The sequence below is a fragment of the Callithrix jacchus genome, chromosome 1, assembly GCF_049354715.1.
Source record: "Callithrix jacchus isolate 240 chromosome 1, calJac240_pri, whole genome shotgun sequence".
NCBI lineage: Eukaryota > Metazoa > Chordata > Mammalia > Primates > Cebidae > Callithrix > Callithrix jacchus.
The window spans coordinates 94,718,516-94,737,153 of record NC_133502.1 but is presented as its reverse complement, the minus strand read 5'-3'; the positions used below and the strand labels follow the sequence as shown (position 1 = coordinate 94,737,153).

The window sequence follows — 18,638 nt, the reverse complement described above, 5'->3', positions numbered from 1 at the left end:
GCCGTGTTGAGGTAAGGACCTTTTTGAGACAATATACAGTTATGTTACATAACTGTATATTGAGAGCCCACCACATACCGGGCTGTGTGCTAGATACAAAGTAAACGTCCAGTGTATAATGCATATGCTCTTCCTCATATTCTTGCTGCTCTTCATAAAAGAGAAAAGGTATTCTTTCTTGAACTTCTGACCTCAGGTGATCCGCCCACCTTGGCCTCCCAAAGTGCTGAGATTACAGGTGTGAGCCACTGCGCCTGGCTGAGAAAAGGTATTCTTTCTTTCCTATTTTAACTTTTGGAGACAGGTTCTCACTTGTCACCCAGGATGGAGTACAGTGGTGTGCTCATAGCTTACTGCCACCTTGAACTCATGGGCTCGAGTGATTCTCCTGCCTCAGCCTCCCTAATAACTAGGACCAGTGATGCATGCCTCCATGCCCAGCTAATTTTAAGGAAGTTTTTCTGTAGGGACAGGTCTCAAATTCCTGGCCTCAAGCAGTCCTCCTACCTCAGCCTCCAAAAGTGTTGGGATTACAGGCATGAGTCACTGCACCTAGCTAGGAATTCTTTTTTTTTTTTTTTTTTTTGAGACGGAGTTTCGCTCTTGTTACCCAGGCTGGAGTGTGCAATGGCACAATCTCGGCTCACCACAACCTCCGCCTCCTGGGTTCAGGCAATTCTCCTGCCTTAGCCTCCTGAGTAGCTGGGATTACAGGCACGTGCCACCATGCCCAGCTAATTTTTTTTTTTTTTTTGTATTTTTAGTAGAGACGGGGTTTCACCATGTTGACCAGGATGGTCTCGATCTCTTGACCTCGTGATCCACCCGCCTCAGCCTCCCAAAGTGCTGGGATTACAGGCGTGAGCCACCGTGCCCGACCAGGAATTCTTATTAACCAGAAATTATGTCATGAAAATAAAGATATTAAGCTATAATTGTTCCGAGCTTGTAAATAGAAAGGGCGTTCTGTTAAAGCTGCATTGCATAGCACTCTATCATCACTTAAATCAATTCACTTGGGTCATCACTTAAATAAATTGCTGACAATGCTGGCTACCATTTATACAAAACAGGCTATATGGCAAGCCTGGTTCTAGAATTGTGAATGGCATTGTAATAGGCAGCCACGATGTGCCAGGCACACGCTAAGCATTTTACGTACATGACTCCATGTAATATTCATCACCTCTCTGAGGAAAGTATTTGATTGTCATTCTAGAGATAAGGAAATTGAGACCCAGACAAACTCCGAAACTTGTTCAAGGTTGCAGGGCTAGTAAGAAGTGCAGCGGGATTCAACCTCAGTTCTCTTCAATGCTAAGTCAAGGCCGTCTCCATTCTGCCACATGGTTTCTGTGTTTCACCAAGATGCCCCTAAGGGAGACCAGCCCCTAAGGGAGACCAGCCCCTAGGTCCAGAGCCCACTAAGGCCTGCCAGGAGTGGGATCACACATTCACCCCTCCTCGTTGCAGTGTTGATTGACCTTCATGCTATTAACGATACACAAATTACCAAATAGTTGGAATTCAAAATCTTAGTTTCACTCAAAAAACACATGGTGATATCTTGCATAAATTGTAAACATGTGCAGCAGGGTCTCTCTATTCTCTTTTAAGGATAGATGGTATGCTTTGTATGCTCTTAAGAGTCTTATAACTCAAAAAAGTCTCCTGTTCACAGTGGCTCACATCTGTAATCCTAGCACTTTGAAAGGCCAAGGCGTATGGATCACCTGAGGTTGGAAATTCGAGACCAGCTTGACCAACATGGAGAAATCCTGTCTCTACTAAAAATATGAAATTAGCTGGGTGTGGTGGCACATCCCTGTAATCTCAGCTGCTTGGGAGATGGAGGCAGGACAATCACTTGAACCCGGGAAGCAGAGGTTGCCATAAGCCGAGATCACACCATTGCACTCCATCCTGGGCAACAAGAGTGAAACTCAGTCTCAAAAAAAAAAAGAAAAAAAAAGCTTGGGAGGGAGTGGCTTCTAGGGTAATGTTCTGTTTCTTTCTATGGGTGTGTTCAGCTTGTGAAAATTTAAGCACTTGACGGAGGACACATCTACCTTTCTCTATGTATATTTTACTTGAATGAAAAGTAAGGAAGATAAAAGGAATGGTTTCACCCTGTATTTAGCAGAGTGTAATGAACCCCATGGACCCGTCTCTTGGCTGTAACATTTTTCCATCCACTCATGGCCAAACCTCTGTCATCTGTAACCCATCCACTTCCTCCTCATTATTCCCACTGGACTATTTTGAAATAAATCCCAGAATCATGCCATTTCACCTGAATCTCTTCCCCTCCCCCACCCCCAACTCTGACGCTGTGCTCTCTGTGTGATTTTCAGGCCACTACATGTATGTGGACTCAGTCTATGTGAAGCACTTCCAGGAGGTGGCACAGCTCATCTCCCCATTGACCACGGCCCCCATGGCTGGCTGCTTGTCATTTTATTACCAGATCCAGCAGGGGAATGACAATGTCTTCTCCGTCTACACTCGGGATGTGGCTGGCCTTTATGAGGAAATCTGGAAAGTGGACAGACCAGGGAATGCTGCCTGGAACCTTGCAGAGGTCGAATTCAATGCTCCTTACCCCATGGAGGTAGGTGTGCCGGTGCACCAGCTGTGCCGGGGGGGCACTCTGCAGTCATGCCACCTACACACAGGGCTGGAGATGGAGTCTGTGCAGCCTCACACTCAGTCTGTCTTTTCTGCTGTGCCTCAGTCGTACTCTTTCTTCTCCTCAGCCCCTCTCCTGCTCGCCCTTCCTCTGCATCACCTGCTGCTGGCCTCCTTTGTCACCTTCATTTCTTAGCAAGAGCAGTTTTTATAAGAACAAATACTGCAAAAGCCAGTCAACCAACTAGACTTGTTGAGGACCCTCTCCTTCTCAACCTTACACTGTGGTCATGGAGGGTTCGAAAGAGGAGATCAGAACGCTCCAAGTCAAACTCACTCTTGAGCTACCCTTCCTGAGAGCAGTTTTGAAGGTTTTCCTTACTTGACTGAACTGTTTTTTAAGAAAGAAGGAAAGAGAGAGAGAGGAAGGTAGGAATTCATCTTTCTTTGCAACATAAATAATATCATAAAATCAAAAATAAACTTGCAGTTATGGCCCTAGTTTGAAACAAGCCTTGGTGCCTTTGTTTTAAAATGTTTTCCAGTTACATAAGTGATGTGTTCAATGCAGAAGAATTAGAAAATTTAGAGAAATGAAATGAATTAAAATGTCCTAAGCCAACTTTGCCAAGGGGAGGACTACTAACATTAAAGGTCTACAATCTTGTCGACCTTTTTCTGAGCACATACATTAGTACATGTTTATATGTATGTCTGTATTTCAGCACCTATGAGTACTTTCAGTACTGACTATCCAGCCAAGTAGATAAAATTATCTCCGTATTTACAGACAAGAAGAAAGAAAACAGAGTGCCCAAGAAATTGGACATTTTTTTTTCTAGGTCACACAGCTGGTGAATGCCAGAGTACTTAGTAACTAAGTTCCTGGACTAAAATCTGACCCAAAGCTGAGAAAGGAGGCCCAGCTCTGAGGACCCCATAAGAGTTCTAGAATCAGTGGGTGCAGCAATGTGGTTGCTGTAAGATTGCTATAAAGATTTGGAGCTATAAGTAAAGTCTCAGTTACCCCAAGTTATTAATATCCCCCGTTTCACTTTGTGCTTTTTACAATATCTTCTCCAGTTCCCTTTAAAGTGCCAAAGCAGCTTATTCCTCTGGATGGGTTTCGGTGGTGCCATCTGCTAGCCTGATGTAGAGCTGCAGAGAACAGGGTTGGGTCTTGGTTTCTGATATGTTTCATCTACTGAGGACATGCCTGCCTCTCCCCACATCCCTTCCTATTTACCTCCCCTCACCACCCTGCAAAAAAAAAAAAAAAAAAAAAAAAAAAAAAGCACTCTAGAGAGAGCACAGTGTCTTTTGCAGAATGTGTGCTATTTCCTATCCCGAAGTCCCACCAGGTCTCCATTTGTTCTTGCAACCCAGTGGAAAATTTTCTGGGCTATAAGGAGAAAAAAAAATGCATGTACTGCTTCAAAAGTTTTCTATCAAAGTCAAATGAGTCCCACGCACACACTGACAGCATTCTCTTTACCTTCTCTTTACCAGCTCCTTTCATCCAACGATAAACTCCTCTGGCAACGTTGGTCTGAATCACACTTTGCTGAATTTTTAAAAATCAGTACTTGAAAAGTTATAACTCTGGATGCTACTAAACCTCAATACACATCCTTTGGGTCAACACATGTGATTCTGCTCTATTAGTCTGAACTACTCACTGGTGCTATTTGCTCTCACTCATTGTCAGGAAAAGAAACTTGTCCTGAAGAAGTCAGTGAGTTTAGTGTCACCACATTCTCAAGTGAATTTTGAGAAGGAAAATAGACATTGCAGACAGTCTGAACAAGAGAACAGAGGCTCTGAACAGAGAACATTGGCACAGAGGCTGTGATTAGCAAACGCTGATCAGGAATGGCATTCTTACCGCATCAGCTCTGCATAAATTCTACCATTCACTTTCTTTACCAGCTAGTGCCTTGAGAGCTAAATGTCATGAACCTGTGTTAAGTTTGTAATCTTAATTTGCCCCTTCTCATAAGTCTATACCTTTCCTTCATTCACAGCCCTTTCCCTTGGCAAAGATAAACTTCTAGGATTCCCCTTGGATTTTGGAGAATTTAGGTACCAGGTCCCTGTGGAAGCATTGCTGTTAAGGTGAAAGATACTTTTAAGAACTATTTTGTCCAAACTTTTTCTTTTCAAAAATGAAGAAACTGAGGCCTGGAGAAAAATGGACCTGCTCAAACTAATTGGTGGCTAATAGGCTAGAACCTGGATAGAAGCTAAAGAGGGAGTCAACCTGCAGGAAAAAAAATATATATATATAATTTTTGAAACAGGGCTCATTCTGCCACCCAGGCTTGAGTGCAGTGGCATGATCTTGGCTCAGTGCAACTTTTGCCTCGCAGGTTTAAGCAATCCTCTCATCTCAGCCTCCCAAGTACTTGGGACTACAGGCATGTGGCACCACACTCAGCTAATTTTTGCATTTTTTGTAGAGATGAGGTTTCACCATGTTGCCCAGTCTGTCTGGAACTCCTGAGCTCAAGTGATCTGTCCACCTCAGTCTCCAAAAGTGCTGGGATTACAGGCATGAGCCACTGCAGTCAAGCACCCTACAGAAAAAGATGTAAAATTAGTTCAGAGCTTATTTTGTGCCTGATTCTGTGATCAGATATTTGTATACATTATCACATTTAATCTCAACAGTCCTACAAGACAGGTGTTTTATAGGTAAGAAAACTGAGACCCTGGGAGGTTAAGTGATTGATATGGTTTGGCTGTGTCCCCACCCAAATCTCATCTTGAATTCCCACATATTGCAGGAGGGACCCAGGGAAAGTAATTGAATCATGAGGGTAGTTCTTTCCCATGCTGTTCTCATGAGAGTGAATAAGTCTCATGAGATCTGACAGTTTTATAAGGATGAGTTTCCCTGCACAAGCTTTCTTCTCTCTTTTCCTGCTGCCATCCAAATAAGATGTGATTGCCTCTCCTTGCCTTCTGCCGTGATTGTGAGGCTTCCCCAGCCACATGGAACTGTAAGTCCATCAAACCCTTTTTCCTGTATAAATGACCCAGTCTCAGTATGTCTTTATCAGCAGCTTGAAAACAGACTAATACAGTGATGTATCCAGGCTCACCTAGCTAGTAAGTGATGAAAATGAGATTTGAACTCTGGACTGTCTGCTCCAAGAAAGTATTCTATTCAGAAGCAGCTGCAAACTAGAAGCCTACAGGTCAAATCTAGTCCATGGTAGTGATCTGCCTGTCTGTGGAATGTGGTTTTTTGTCTTGTTTTTGTTTTAACTTTTGAATTAATTTGCATTGACAAACCCAAAGATTTCAAATGAAATCTAGAGTCAGATCCTCTTGATAATTTGCTGGATACAGAGACATTAGGCCTCATATTTGTTTACTAGGGCTTCCCATATCAAAGTAGCCCAAAAGAAGTGGCTTAAAAAATGTAAATTTCATATGTCATAGTTCTGGAGGCCAGAAGTTCATGATCAAGGTGTTGGCAGGGCTTGTTCCTCCTGAGGGCTGTGAGAATCTGTCCTATACCTCACTCCCATTTCTGGTGGTGTGCTGGCAATCTTTGGCATTCCTTGGCTTATAGCTGTCTGCCTTCATTTTCACATGACATTCTGTGTGTGTGTGTGTGTGTGTGTGTGTGTGTGTGTGTGCCTGTGTCTGTGTATCTCTACATACTAATTTCTCCTTTTTATAAGGACACCAGTCATTTAAATTAGAGGCTCACTCTACTCCAGCACGACCTCATCTTAACAAATTATATTTGCAGTGACCCTATTCCCAAATAAGATCACATACTGAAATGCTAGAGGTTGGCACTTCAACACAGGAATTGTGTTGGGGGGCTGGGCAAGGGACACAGTTCAACCCATAACAGGCTTGACTTCCCACACATCAGCAATTGATGGAGCTGAGACAGCTGACCCTTTAAACAAGGGTTTCTATCTCCATTTCACAAGAGGCTGCACCATACCAAGCCCTATTCTGCATTTCCACCACCTGCCTGGCCTTCGTAGCTACTAAAGTTTCAAGCCCTGTTCTGTGCTGCGTCTTCTCAGGTTATTAACTCACACAGAGAAGACTGCACACCTGGGTGGTTTTTTCCAGCACAAGTGAAAGCTATGCTGACATGTGATCCCCCATGCTCACAGGCAGAAGGTGGTCTATTTCACTCACAGTTAAAGTTGATAGCAGAGAAGAAAGCAAAACTCAAGGGGTGTGAGTCATTGGCCCAGGTTCTTTCTAACCATTAAAATATACGTGGACATACTGAGATTGGGGTTCTTATCTCTAACTGTTCCAATCTATTTTCAGGCTTTCATGTGGGTAGGGTTCATGTAGGAAGAAGGAAAGGAACTCAGAAGGCCTTAGCTCCTGAGGGATGGCAGGGGGGTAACAAAACCTGGCCTGCTTCCTTTACTTAGCTGATTTTTCCTTTAATTGAAGTCCATAATGCTAATTAGTTCTGTAGTTCTAGCAGAAATGACATAGGCACTTCAGCTGACACTCAAGGAAGAGGGGCATATCCACCAGTAAAATGCAACTTTAGAGACTCCGTCTTGGTCCATTCAGGCTGCTATAACTAAATGCCATAGACTAGTCATTTATAAACAACAGCAATGTATTTCTTACAGTTCTGAAGTCTGAGAAATCCCAGATCAAAGTGTTGGCAGATCTGGCATCTGGTGAGGGCCTGTTTCCTGGTCCACGTGGCACCTGCTCATTGAGTCCTCATATTCCAGAAGGGGCAAATGAGCTCCCTTGGGCCTCACTTACAAGGGCACCAATCCCATTCCAAAACCTAATCACCTCCCAAAAAGCCCCACCTTCTATTACCATTCCCTTAGGGATTCATATTTCAACGTATGACTTTTGAGGATGTGTGAGTGTCCCACAGACACTCAGATCATAGTAGTTTCATTCTCCCAAAAAGAGACTGTGGCTTGAGGTGGGTGCTGCCCACCCTCATAATTGGAAATCTGATTCCATGAGTCCTTGTAACTTGGCTTCATCTGGTTTGATTGACGTGTCATTTTAATTCATTAAGAGCACTTAAGCCGAACAGAAAATATGTGGACATGTGACAGCATGCCATTTTCCTCTGTAGGTTATTTTTGAAGTTGCTTTCAATGGTCCCAAAGGAGGTTATGTTGCCCTGGATGATATTTCCTTCTCTCCTGTTACCTGCCAGAATCAGACACGTGAGCATTCTCTATTCATCATTACATTTTTGGGTTGTTCCCGTTTCAATAGATGTTTGTGGTCAGAACTTATTTTAATTGCTTTTAATTTTCATTTCTTTCCCCTTGTCTCATCCTTAAAAAACTATTTGATCTAAGAGTCATTTTTCTGGAATATTACTCTTTTTCCCCCTGACAGAGGGAATCTAATGTTTCTGAGGCCATCAGCCAGTTGTCCTATCTCAGGAAGCTTTCATCTTTCCTTCCCAGGAAAAGAAAATGAAATAATACTAACTTATTCTCACTCCATCTTTCTTTTTAGAGGATATCTTGGGTTCATTTATGAGTGGCTGGGTAGATGGACACAGCTCTCACAATCTACCAAATAGAATAATATATTTTAATAACTCTTTCCAACTGTATGTATCCAAAATTTATAAATGTCCTCACATTTAAAGATGTTAATATTTGGTAGACATCTCTAGATGGTTTTAGCCAGAGAGCACGTGCTCTGAATTGTTTCTTTCCCCTTCCAAGGTGAACCCTCAAATTATTTTACCATGATCGGTTTTGTGATTTCATAAATTTGATGTTTAAAATGAGAGGATTATTTCTATTCTCTGGAAAAATAGATAAGTAAATTGATTCAAAGTGAATTAGAAAACAAATGTTTTATTATAAGAAGGATAATAATATATTAATAATAACCCAGATAAATCAAATGGGCTTTACTATTAAGTGAATTTGTTTCCCTGAGAGACAAAGGGAAACACTATGGTCAACCCACCTTATTAATGAGTCCTTATTCTGGGTTTTGTAGCATGGAAAAAAATTTATGAACTTCCCTTTTGAGGTCTTGCACTTAAGACAGAGTTGATTTGCAATTTAATATGATTTCAGATATACTCTACAAGTCATAGGACTAAGAAAGAAATTTTTTTTTTGATGAGGGGAACTGAGGGTCTCGCTCTGTCACCCAGGCTAGAGTACAGTGGTGCAGTCACAGCTCACTACAGCCTCAAACTTCTGGGCTCAAGTGATCTTCCTGTCTCAGCCTCCTGAGCACCTGGGCGTAGCTAGCTTTTTGCTTGTTTGTTTGTTTGTTTTAGTAGAGATGAGGTCTCATTATGTTGCCTAGGCTGGCCTTGAACTCCTAAGCTCAAGGGATCTCCCCACCTTGGCCTCCCAAAGTGTTGGTATCATAGGCATGAGCCACAGTTTACATAAAAAAAAATTTCCACTTGAGCTAAACTATTACCCCAAAACTAGAGAGAAATGTACTAATTTGCTGAAACTGAATATTATTTTTCCTAATTCTAACTTTTTTTAAAAGGTGGTTAAACTGCTAGAACCAGACTAGATTTACACACTTTTTCATGATTTAATCCAAACAGTAATCAAAGATTCAGAGTCTCTAACTATAACAGAACATAGAAACCAACATTGTGTTACTTCTCTACATTTGCTTCCTCCCTAATTTTATCAGTTAATATTTCAATTACATTCATAGTAATTTCACAACCTCTTTATCATTGTTTTTAGAAAGGGTCTTTTTTCTATCATGAGGCAGTTACACTGAAATTTTATATTCCCCAGTTTTGTCGATGGGAGAAGAGGCGTTAATATCTGCACTGGGCAGGGGGTGGGTGAAGAGGCAGCTGGAGGTAATAGAACCAACTGAGTCACCCAGAAGTAGTGTTCAGAAATGCTCCTCCTTTCAAAAAAAAAATACAGAATTTGTTTGAGCTTTTTCTTGCTACACGGGTGGTCTGTCTGTGAAAGGAAAAGAAAGGTTCCAGCATAACAAGGACCATGTGCTAAGAGGGCTGTTGACCCCTCAGTCTGCAAACTACAGACTCCTTCTGTGCAGGAACTTCCATAGATATGAGTTCTTACATCGTTAGGTTAACCAAGACTCCATATTGATCTTCAGAACTTCCCACTGGGCCAGCTTGGCTTTAAATGGTTTAATTGCGTCATCATAGTGTTATGTTCAGGAATGTGGATTCATATCCCTATTCTGCCACTTCCGAGCTATGTGGTGTGGGTCATGTTATTTAACTTCTTTGAGACTCTATTTCCACATCTCTAGCAAAGATGGAAGAATCTGTTTCACAGAGTTGTTGAGAAGGTTAATGAGTTAATGTCTGTGAAGGCCTTGGCACAGAGTATGACACACAGAAAATGCTTCATCGTGAGATAATATTTACTTTATTTTCAAAATAATGCTCACCCATCCCTGGAGAACTGTGGATCAGATTGCAACTAAAGAGAACCAGCAAAGGGCACTGGCTTGATAACTATGTCAGCTGGAGCCTGCTTTATGTCTTTCACTGAGCAGGTGTGGGCCAGATTGAGTCTTTAGATGCTGAGCCTTCTAGATTTGATACTTCATCTTACATTTCACAAATAGTTTATGCCCTTCTGTTTCATAACAGGTGCCAACATTTTTTTCCTTATCTTGGTTAGCTCCAGCCTTTTTGTCTCTGCTTTTCCCAGCTGGATCTAGCATTTTCTTCTCTCATCTCCCTAATAGGCTGAGACAGGAAATATATCAACATATGAAGCATCTTGTTCCCACCATCTGGTTGGGTTTAGAGTTAATCCAGTCTCCCAGACCCATCTTATAGTCACAGGTGCTCAACAGCAATGTCATGTGGCCCTTCCAGAGGACAGTGAGACCACCCCCACTTCCCTTTCCATCCCTTTGCACCCACACTCTCCCCCGTCACAACCATCTTTATCCCAAAGTTTAGAAGATGGGAGCAAGCCTTTCTTTTGGTCTGTAAATCTTTGAATGCCTGAAGAGGTGATCCAATTCACTTCTAGGAATCCTGCCATAATGCCCAGCCTCAAACTGAGAGTTCTACTGCTCTGCTATAGGCAGACCCAACCTCCTGTCTGAGTTTAGGGCCACCCCACACCCAGGCCAGGGACTGGATAGATCCTAACACTCATGGGTATGCCTCTCAGGGGATCACTATCTGAATCCCAATATCAGCCATTCACTGACAACACACTGCCCGGACCTCTTGTCTGTGGAAACCCAGGCCCAATTGCTGCCTAGGCTACAGCTAAGGTTGCCACAGCCTGCCTTATCTTAAACACCCAAGAGGGTCTCCACAGCCTAGTCAGTGACCCAGGCCCTTGTTTCTCCACAGGTCTTCAGTGTGGTGCCACGTCCCACTGCCTCTCCTACCCAAGCCAGCTTTGAGCTGTCTCAGCTTGCTCTCAGGCTGGCTTATGCTCAAGTAAAATGATCCTGTGAGGTTAGATCCCTAGTATCTATCTTTCAGCATCTAGGGGCTGATGAGCCTTTTGGATCTGTGGGACCAATGCTGAGTTTCTCTCCATGAACTCCCATGGAGCAGAGGGAAGGATGGGAAATGCTCCCAACTATTCTAAAATTGCAGCGCACTCCAGCTACTTAGATTATGTTCAAAGCTTCTCATTTCTAAAAAGTTCAAATGTCAAAAAGCAAGTAATTAACAAAAACTTACATTATGATGCTTTTTAGTAAGTTGCTTAAAGGGGTTGTAGTTCTTTTCTTCTTTTTTTCTTGATCAACAGATGCTCAGAGACTTCCAACTGCCTCTGATTCCTCCCTGTGCTTCAAACATGTCATTACACTTCCCAGCAGCTCAATTTGTGATCCACCCTTTACTAACACCTCTGAAATAAGCTTGAAGCAAAAGCTCTGCATCCACCCAGGTCAGAAACAGGCCTCTGGCCCCATCTTCAGGAATCAGACACTGTCTCAGGGTAGAAGCAGCACTCTAGGTGAAAAAGATTTAGCCTCTGAGTTACACTTTCCTGATTTTTTTTTTAATCAGACCTCCTCAGGACCCCAGGAAAATCCATTTCAAATATATTCATTAGCAAAATAAGTTAGTTCCATCATCAGAAAAATCTTTTCTATATGACCTAGTCTATAGAGTCTTCTCTCACCATGGAGAGAAGTTGTCCTTTCTTACTTTTAAGTTGTTTTGATGGGCATTATTTTTTAGTGTAGTTTTAGGTTCACAGCAAAATTGAGAGGAAGGTACAGAGGTCTTTCATAGTCCCCTTGCCTCCATATACACTGTCCCCCAGAGTCCATAGTTTACATTACGATTCACTCGTGGTGTTGTATACTCTATGGATTTGGACAAATGTATAATGACATGTATCTATCAATGTAATATCATACAGAATATTTTCATTACCCTAAAAGACCCCTCTATATTCAGGTCAGGAGTGGTGGCACACACCTGTAATCCCAGCATTTGGGGAGGCAACGGAGGGTGGATTGCTTGAGCCCAGGAGTTGGAGACCAGCCTGGGCAGCATGATAAAACCCTGTCTCTATTAAAAAAAAAAAAATACAAAAAATTAGCCAGGCATCGTGGTGAATGCCTATGGTTCCAGCTACTCAGGAGGCTAAAGTGGGAGTATAGGTTAAACCCAGAAGGTAGAGGCTACAGTGAGCCAAGCTTGTACCACTGCACTCCAGCCTGGGCCACAAAATGAGACCCTATCTCAAAAAACAAACGAACAAACAAACAAAAACCATGTATGTTTTCTCTATTCACCCCTCCTTCCCTGTAACCCATGACAACTACTGATCTTTTTACTGGCACCATAGTTTTGCCTTTTCAAGAATGTCATATAGTTGGAATCATATAGTATGTAGCCTTTTCAGACTGGCTTCCTTCACTTCGTAGTACGTATTTAAGTTTACTCTGTATCATTTCGCAGCTAGCTCATTCCTTCTTAGCACTGAGCGATATTTAGTTGTCTGGATGTACCACAGTTTATGTATCCATTCACCTACTGAAGGACATAGCTTGGTTGCTTTCATGTTTTGGTGCTTATGAATAAAACTTCTATAAAATTCCACATTTTTATGCCACTTCCACCCCCTTCCACACACCTAATAACTGAGTTAAGATTGTCTTGCAGTCACCAAAGGGCACTGCTTTAAGATTCATTGCTCCTTCTACCCTCTCTAGCTGGGAGAAAGAAAAAGAAAAGGAGGGGTGTTGGGGGGAAGATTGATTCCTGATGAGGAATTCGCTGACCTGTTCTCTTCGTGCATGGCACTTGGCAGTGCCACCCCATTTCCTGAGTTAGATGGCCATCTGTAGATTTGAGATTTTCATTTTTTTTTTTTATTATTGCCCAGTAGCAGAGGCATGACTCATACTGAAGACCTTAATGGGGTTTCCTGTGGTCTCAAATCTCCATGGGAGAATGTCAAAGGATCCTTGTTTGTATAACATCCTGTTTATTTTTCACAGACTTTATCTTCCAGGCTTAAAGATATACCCTGGTGCTGACAGAATCAGGCAGAGCAGGGTGTGAGCTAATCCACCAGTCTTAGAGCATTGAGAATTCTCTTCATTTCCTCTTCTCCAGTCTGGCTCATCTGGGTTTGCTCCTGGTGCGCTTCCTAGGGCATATTGCCTGAGATACAATCAGGTTCTAGTTACATAATAACATTTTCTTCCTATTCTTCTTTTTTGTTTTGTAATGTGGTGTTAATCAGTTACTTTTTAAAATTTAATTGTCTTGGATTCTTCTTTTTTTTCTTTTTTTTTTTTTTTGTAAGGTGCTTTTAATCAGTTACTTTTTAAAATTCAATTTTCTTGAAACGCTTTAATTTTCTATTATTTCGAAGTCAGACAAAGTTTGCAAGAACACTGCAATGAACTAGTAGTGTTTAGAACTGGTAGAACCTAAAACTACATGAAAAATCCTCTCTATATCCAGGCTGGGCGTGGTGGCATACCGCTGTAATTCCAGCACTTTGGGAGGCATAGGAGCGTGGATTGCTTGAGCTCAGGAGTTGGAGACCAGCCTGGGCAACATAGTTGGAACTCCTGTAGACTATTTACCCAGCTCTACAAATTAACATTTTGCCATGTTTGCTTTATCTGCTGTTTAAGGATAGGTTGCAAACATCATGCCCCTTTACTGCTATATATTTTAGTGTGTATTTTATAACCAAATAAATTCTTCAGTGTAACTATAAGGTAATTATGGAGTTCAGGATATTTAACAATAATACAACATTTATCAACTAACTTTTAGTCCATACACCAATGTTTCCAGTTCCCCATATTTGTTTTTCTGGACCAAGATTAAATCTTGCATCCCTGGTAGCATTTGGTTGTCATGCCTCGGTCGTCCACTTTTACCTGGGTCGGTTCCTCAGCCTATCTGAATGTTTTCTTGCTTTGGAAATTGACAAATTGAGAATATAGTAAGTTTTTATAGTGAGGTGTTTCATCAGCTCACTGCTCCTAGAGCTCAAATGTTTCTCTAGAGATAATTTTCCAGTTATTCAACACATGTCCTCTCTCCCTGGTCCTCAACTGTTAGACATGTCTGCATTCTAGCATGCAGACAAGAATCACACTTGGCTACACCAAATATATCCCACCTGCTACAGTCACATCCCCTCTGGTCTAAGAAGGCAATCTGAACAGTGTGATTTATAAGCCATTTGTTGATAGGATTAAAAGTTATTCTCAGAAGAGCAGAAATCTTTTTTTATTTGTATAAACGTATGTGGTACAAGTACAGTTTTGTTACAAGCATAGATTGCATAGTGTTAAGTGAGGATTACAAGGTATCCGTCCCAGAGTAACATACATTGTACCCATTAAGGAATTTCTTATCTTACATACCCCTTCCTACTCCCTCACCCTTCTAAGTCTCCATTGCCTATTGCACTCTCTGTATCAGTGTGTACACATTATTTAGCTCCCACTTATGAGTGAGAATGTGCAGTATTTGTGTTTCTGTGTCTGACTTGTTTCAGTTAAGATAATGACCTCCAGTTCCAACCATGTTTCTGCAAATGACATAATTTCATTACTTTTATGGATGGATACTCTTCCAGCTTGTATGTACGTATGAAACTTAGTTTATTCAATCATCTGTTGATGGGCACTTAGGCTGATTCCTTATTCTTGCTACTGCTAACAGTGCTGAGATAAACATAGGGTTGCAGGCATCCTTTGATATATTAATTTCTTTTCCTTTGAGTAGATACCCAGTAATGGGATTGCTGCATTAAATGGTAATTCTATTTTCATTTTTCTAAAAAATCTCCACACTGTTTTCCATAGGGGGTATACTAGTTTACATTTTCACCAACAGTGTATAAGAGTTCCCTTTTCTCCACATCCTCACCAACATCTGTTAGTTTTTGTCTTTTTAGTAATAGCCATCTGACTAAGATGATATCCTGTTGTGATTTTAATTTGCATTTCAATTCCGATTAGTGATGTTGAACATTTTTTCATATACCTGTTGGCCATTTGTATGTCTTCTCAAACAGCAGAAATCTTTATGTTCCCTCCAGGCCATCTGGGCTGAGGTATTTATAGACCAGGGTAAATAATACTAGAACTCAGCAAAGTCAAAGCAATAGCAGTACCCATAACAGAACTGTGACTCTGAACTGCATGATTTAAACTGAGTGATGACCTTGCTCAAGCAGATCAGCTCCTGCTGCTGATGTGAAAGGGGACAGCAGCTGAGCTTCTGCCACAGCGACTGAGCAGCAAAGGAAAATGATTTATATAAAATATTATATCTAAAATCTTTTATCTTAGAGACAAATTGAGTCCCTTAAAATCTCTTTCTTTTCTCTCTCTTTCTTTTAAATTTTGTATGAATGAATTGTGAAGAAGTATATGAATATGTGTTCACAGCCATGAAAGGAAATTTCTTTTGAAGTCTGGTACTTCATTTTTATAATATGAACAGTGCTCTTTTCTCCCCTCCCTTTAGAGAGGGAAAGAACAATTTTCCTGTCATGTTGAAACATTGGTTTGATGCTAACCTGTCAGCATGCCATTTGGGTAAAGATATTTAGTTGTGTTTTACTTTTTTGGTCTCCCCAGCACAAGTATGTATATATAAATATCTGTCAACCAGTTGATGTAGTCCTTTGAGGTCTTTGGGATTGATTGTCATTAACTTTCCTTGTCCTTTGCTCAGAACTTCTGTTCAGTGCCATGGAAGTCAGCTGCAATTTTGAGCAAGACCTCTGCAACTTTTACCAAGATAAAGAAGGTCCAGGTTGGACCCGAGTGAAAGTAAAACCAAACATGTATCGGGCTGGAGACCACACCACAGGCTTTGGTAAATCAGGGAACCGTCTATGTGGGGGCATCTTGGGTAGTTGTTAAGCTTCACTGGCCATTCCTACTTCATACCTGCAAAGATACTGACAAAGAAAAAAGGCAGCTATGAAGAAGCAAAGACTATCAGCAATCTTATGTTTGGTCATTTTTTAAAATTGGAATTCAAGTTTCTGTGCTAACAAATGTATTTGCTAGTTAATTAAACAGGCAAATCCTTGTAAATTATTTTGGAACTCACTTAAGATGCAATACCTTTAAGAAAAAGATCTGCTGAATTGTATTTATATGAAATCTCCCAGAAGAGACATATTCCCACAGATAAAAAGTAGATTTCAGTGGTTGCCAGGGGCTGGGGCAGAGGGAATAAGAGTGTTTAATGAGTATGGTGTTGCCTGTGGTGATGAAAATGATGTGGAACTACACAGTGGTGATGGCTGCACAGCATTGTGAATGCTCACAATGCCACTAAACTGTACTCTTTAAAATGGTTAAATGGTAGATTTTATACCATTTGTATTTTATTAAAATTTTTAAAATCTGTGGAGGGGAAAAGCTATTAAAAATGTTGCATGGACATTTGATGGATATATTTATAAAGAGCTTTTGGAAACAAGAGTCTGAGCTCTTTGTGTAGGGACTACCTATTATTAAATTGACAGATTTTTGGAGCCCATACTAGTGGAAACAAGTGTGAAGAGCTTGATCTCAAAAAGTTCCATGTCTCTTTCACTTATTCAACACATGTTTATATCCTGGGGACTGGGGAGAGTTTACCATGGAGCTGGTGAAGCTTAGGTTCCAGGGACCCTGCCTTATACCAGCCCTGAGAAAGGCCTTGAAAGAGCCCTCACCATTTAATACTTGTAATTTTGTATTCTTTTCTTAGAGGTTGCCTAACTAGTAGAATAAAGGCCCTACCAAGTCTATTCTCACCTTGGGCTGATTAACTGGAAAATCATCTCTAGAAAATCATTTGAGTTCTGGGAGCAGTGAGCTGATGAAATGGGAAGCTGTTTAAGGACAAAAAGACACCCTACTCTCAGTTTGCCAATTTTCAAGGCAATAAAACATTCAAGTGGACTAATTCCTGGGGAATATAATAGTGAACAAATCTGAAATTAATCCCACCTTCACTGGCCAGATGTCTTTTCAGTGGGCAAGAGAAACATTAGACAAATGTATATGCAAACAACCTTATAATCACAGAGTGTGGTAAGTGCTGTCAGGGAGGAAAACCTTTTCCTCTACCCCCTTAGGTTCCATGTTTGGACCTGAGAATTAAAGTAATGTAAGACAGAGTAACAATAAAAAAATACAAATTTTATTTAATATATTTACCTGCACTTGAGAGCCTTCATAAAAACAATGAAGATCCAAAGAAGCAGATAGGCCTGAGAGCTTAAATACCATTTTAAACAAGGGATGGTAAAATTGTGGAGAAATAACAAGACAAAAAAAAGGGGGTGAGGGTGGGGCTGAAGTTTCCAGAGGCAGTGAATTGTGGGAAAGTGACTAGGAAATATATGGAGGAAACTAATGGAAGAAAAGGGTTATTTTAGTAGTTTGGTTCACACAGATCCATTTTGATGTCAACTCCCAGTCTTTAGTGACATAATGTTCTTCCCTTTCTGGTACAGGGAGAACACCTGGTTCATGGGAAATTTTATGACCTGCTTTTAAGTATCATAAAAAGGGAGATGTCAGAGGGTCCTTCCTGCCTCTGCTGTTTCTCAAGTGACTTTACCTCAGAATAATCAATATGCCAAAGTGACATATTTGGGGGTGGCATGTTCTGATCTCCTTCTTTCACAGTAAAACAAAATGAAGAGTGAACTCTGAGAGATAATAGAGAGAAGAATCTAATTTTGGTTTTGGATTCAGGGAAGCTTTCTCTGAGGGAAGCTGCCATTAGCTGGGATAGTGGGAGTGACGCAAGCAGAGGGAGCAACATCTGTGAAGGCCTCAAATTTGGAAAGAGCTGGTCACACCACAGAATAGGAAGGTCTGTATGGCTGCACCGTGAGGAGGAAGGGTGGGGAGGAGAATGGAGGAAAATGATGTTAGAGAGGGAGATAGATCCTGGGTGTGGCAGGCCACAGGAAGCATTTGGAATTTTATTATAGAGGACATGAGAAGCCACTGAGAGGTTTTAAGTGGAAAAATAGACAGATGAAACTTAGGTTTCAAAAAGGTTGTTCTGGCTGTCATATGGCCGCCCATAATAGTCTGCTCAGGCTGCCATACCAAAATACCACAGACTGGGTGGTTTGAACAACAGAAATGATTTCCTCACAGTTCTGAAGGTCGTGAGTTCAAAATTAAGGTGCCATCAGGGTGGTTTCTGGTAAGGGCTCTCCTCCTAGCTTGCAGATGGCCACCTTCTCATGTGTCCTCATGTGGCCTTTTTATGTATGGAGGGAGAGAGAGCTCCAGTATGTCTTTCTCTTCTTTTGAGTTAAGAAACTGGGTAAAACTAAACTGTATACAAAGATTGAGGCACCCAAATGAAATTTCACAGGAGGAAGAGCAGAAAAAAGAAAGAGAAAAAATAAGGTTGGTTGTTTTTTTTTTCTGCCTAGACTTTCTAGGATGTATGAATACATTTTAAATTGACCACGGGGATACTGGAAGGGGAAGATTCCTGATCTTATTTTTCTTTATGTTACTTAGAAGGAATAAGGAAAGAACATAGATCTTCA

At 41.2% G+C, this 18,638-nt stretch overlaps 1 protein-coding gene across 5 annotated transcripts in view; it reads left to right on the top strand.

Annotated features, from left to right (window-relative positions):
- The window catches only part of MAMDC2 (MAM domain containing 2), a 187,092-nt gene that overhangs the window by 92,369 nt on the left and 76,085 nt on the right, over positions 1–18,638 (top strand). For all 5 annotated transcript variants that reach the window (XR_013533029.1, XR_013533030.1, XM_054254976.2 and 2 more), the window contains 3 exons: positions 2,355–2,611; positions 7,730–7,823; positions 15,794–15,937. Coding sequence is in view for 3 of the 5 variants with exons in the window: in XM_054254976.2 (XP_054110951.2) it covers positions 2,355–2,611; positions 7,730–7,823; positions 15,794–15,937 (495 nt within the window). In the remaining 2 variants the exon portion in view is untranslated. The remainder of the gene's footprint in view (positions 1–2,354; positions 2,612–7,729; positions 7,824–15,793; positions 15,938–18,638) is intronic.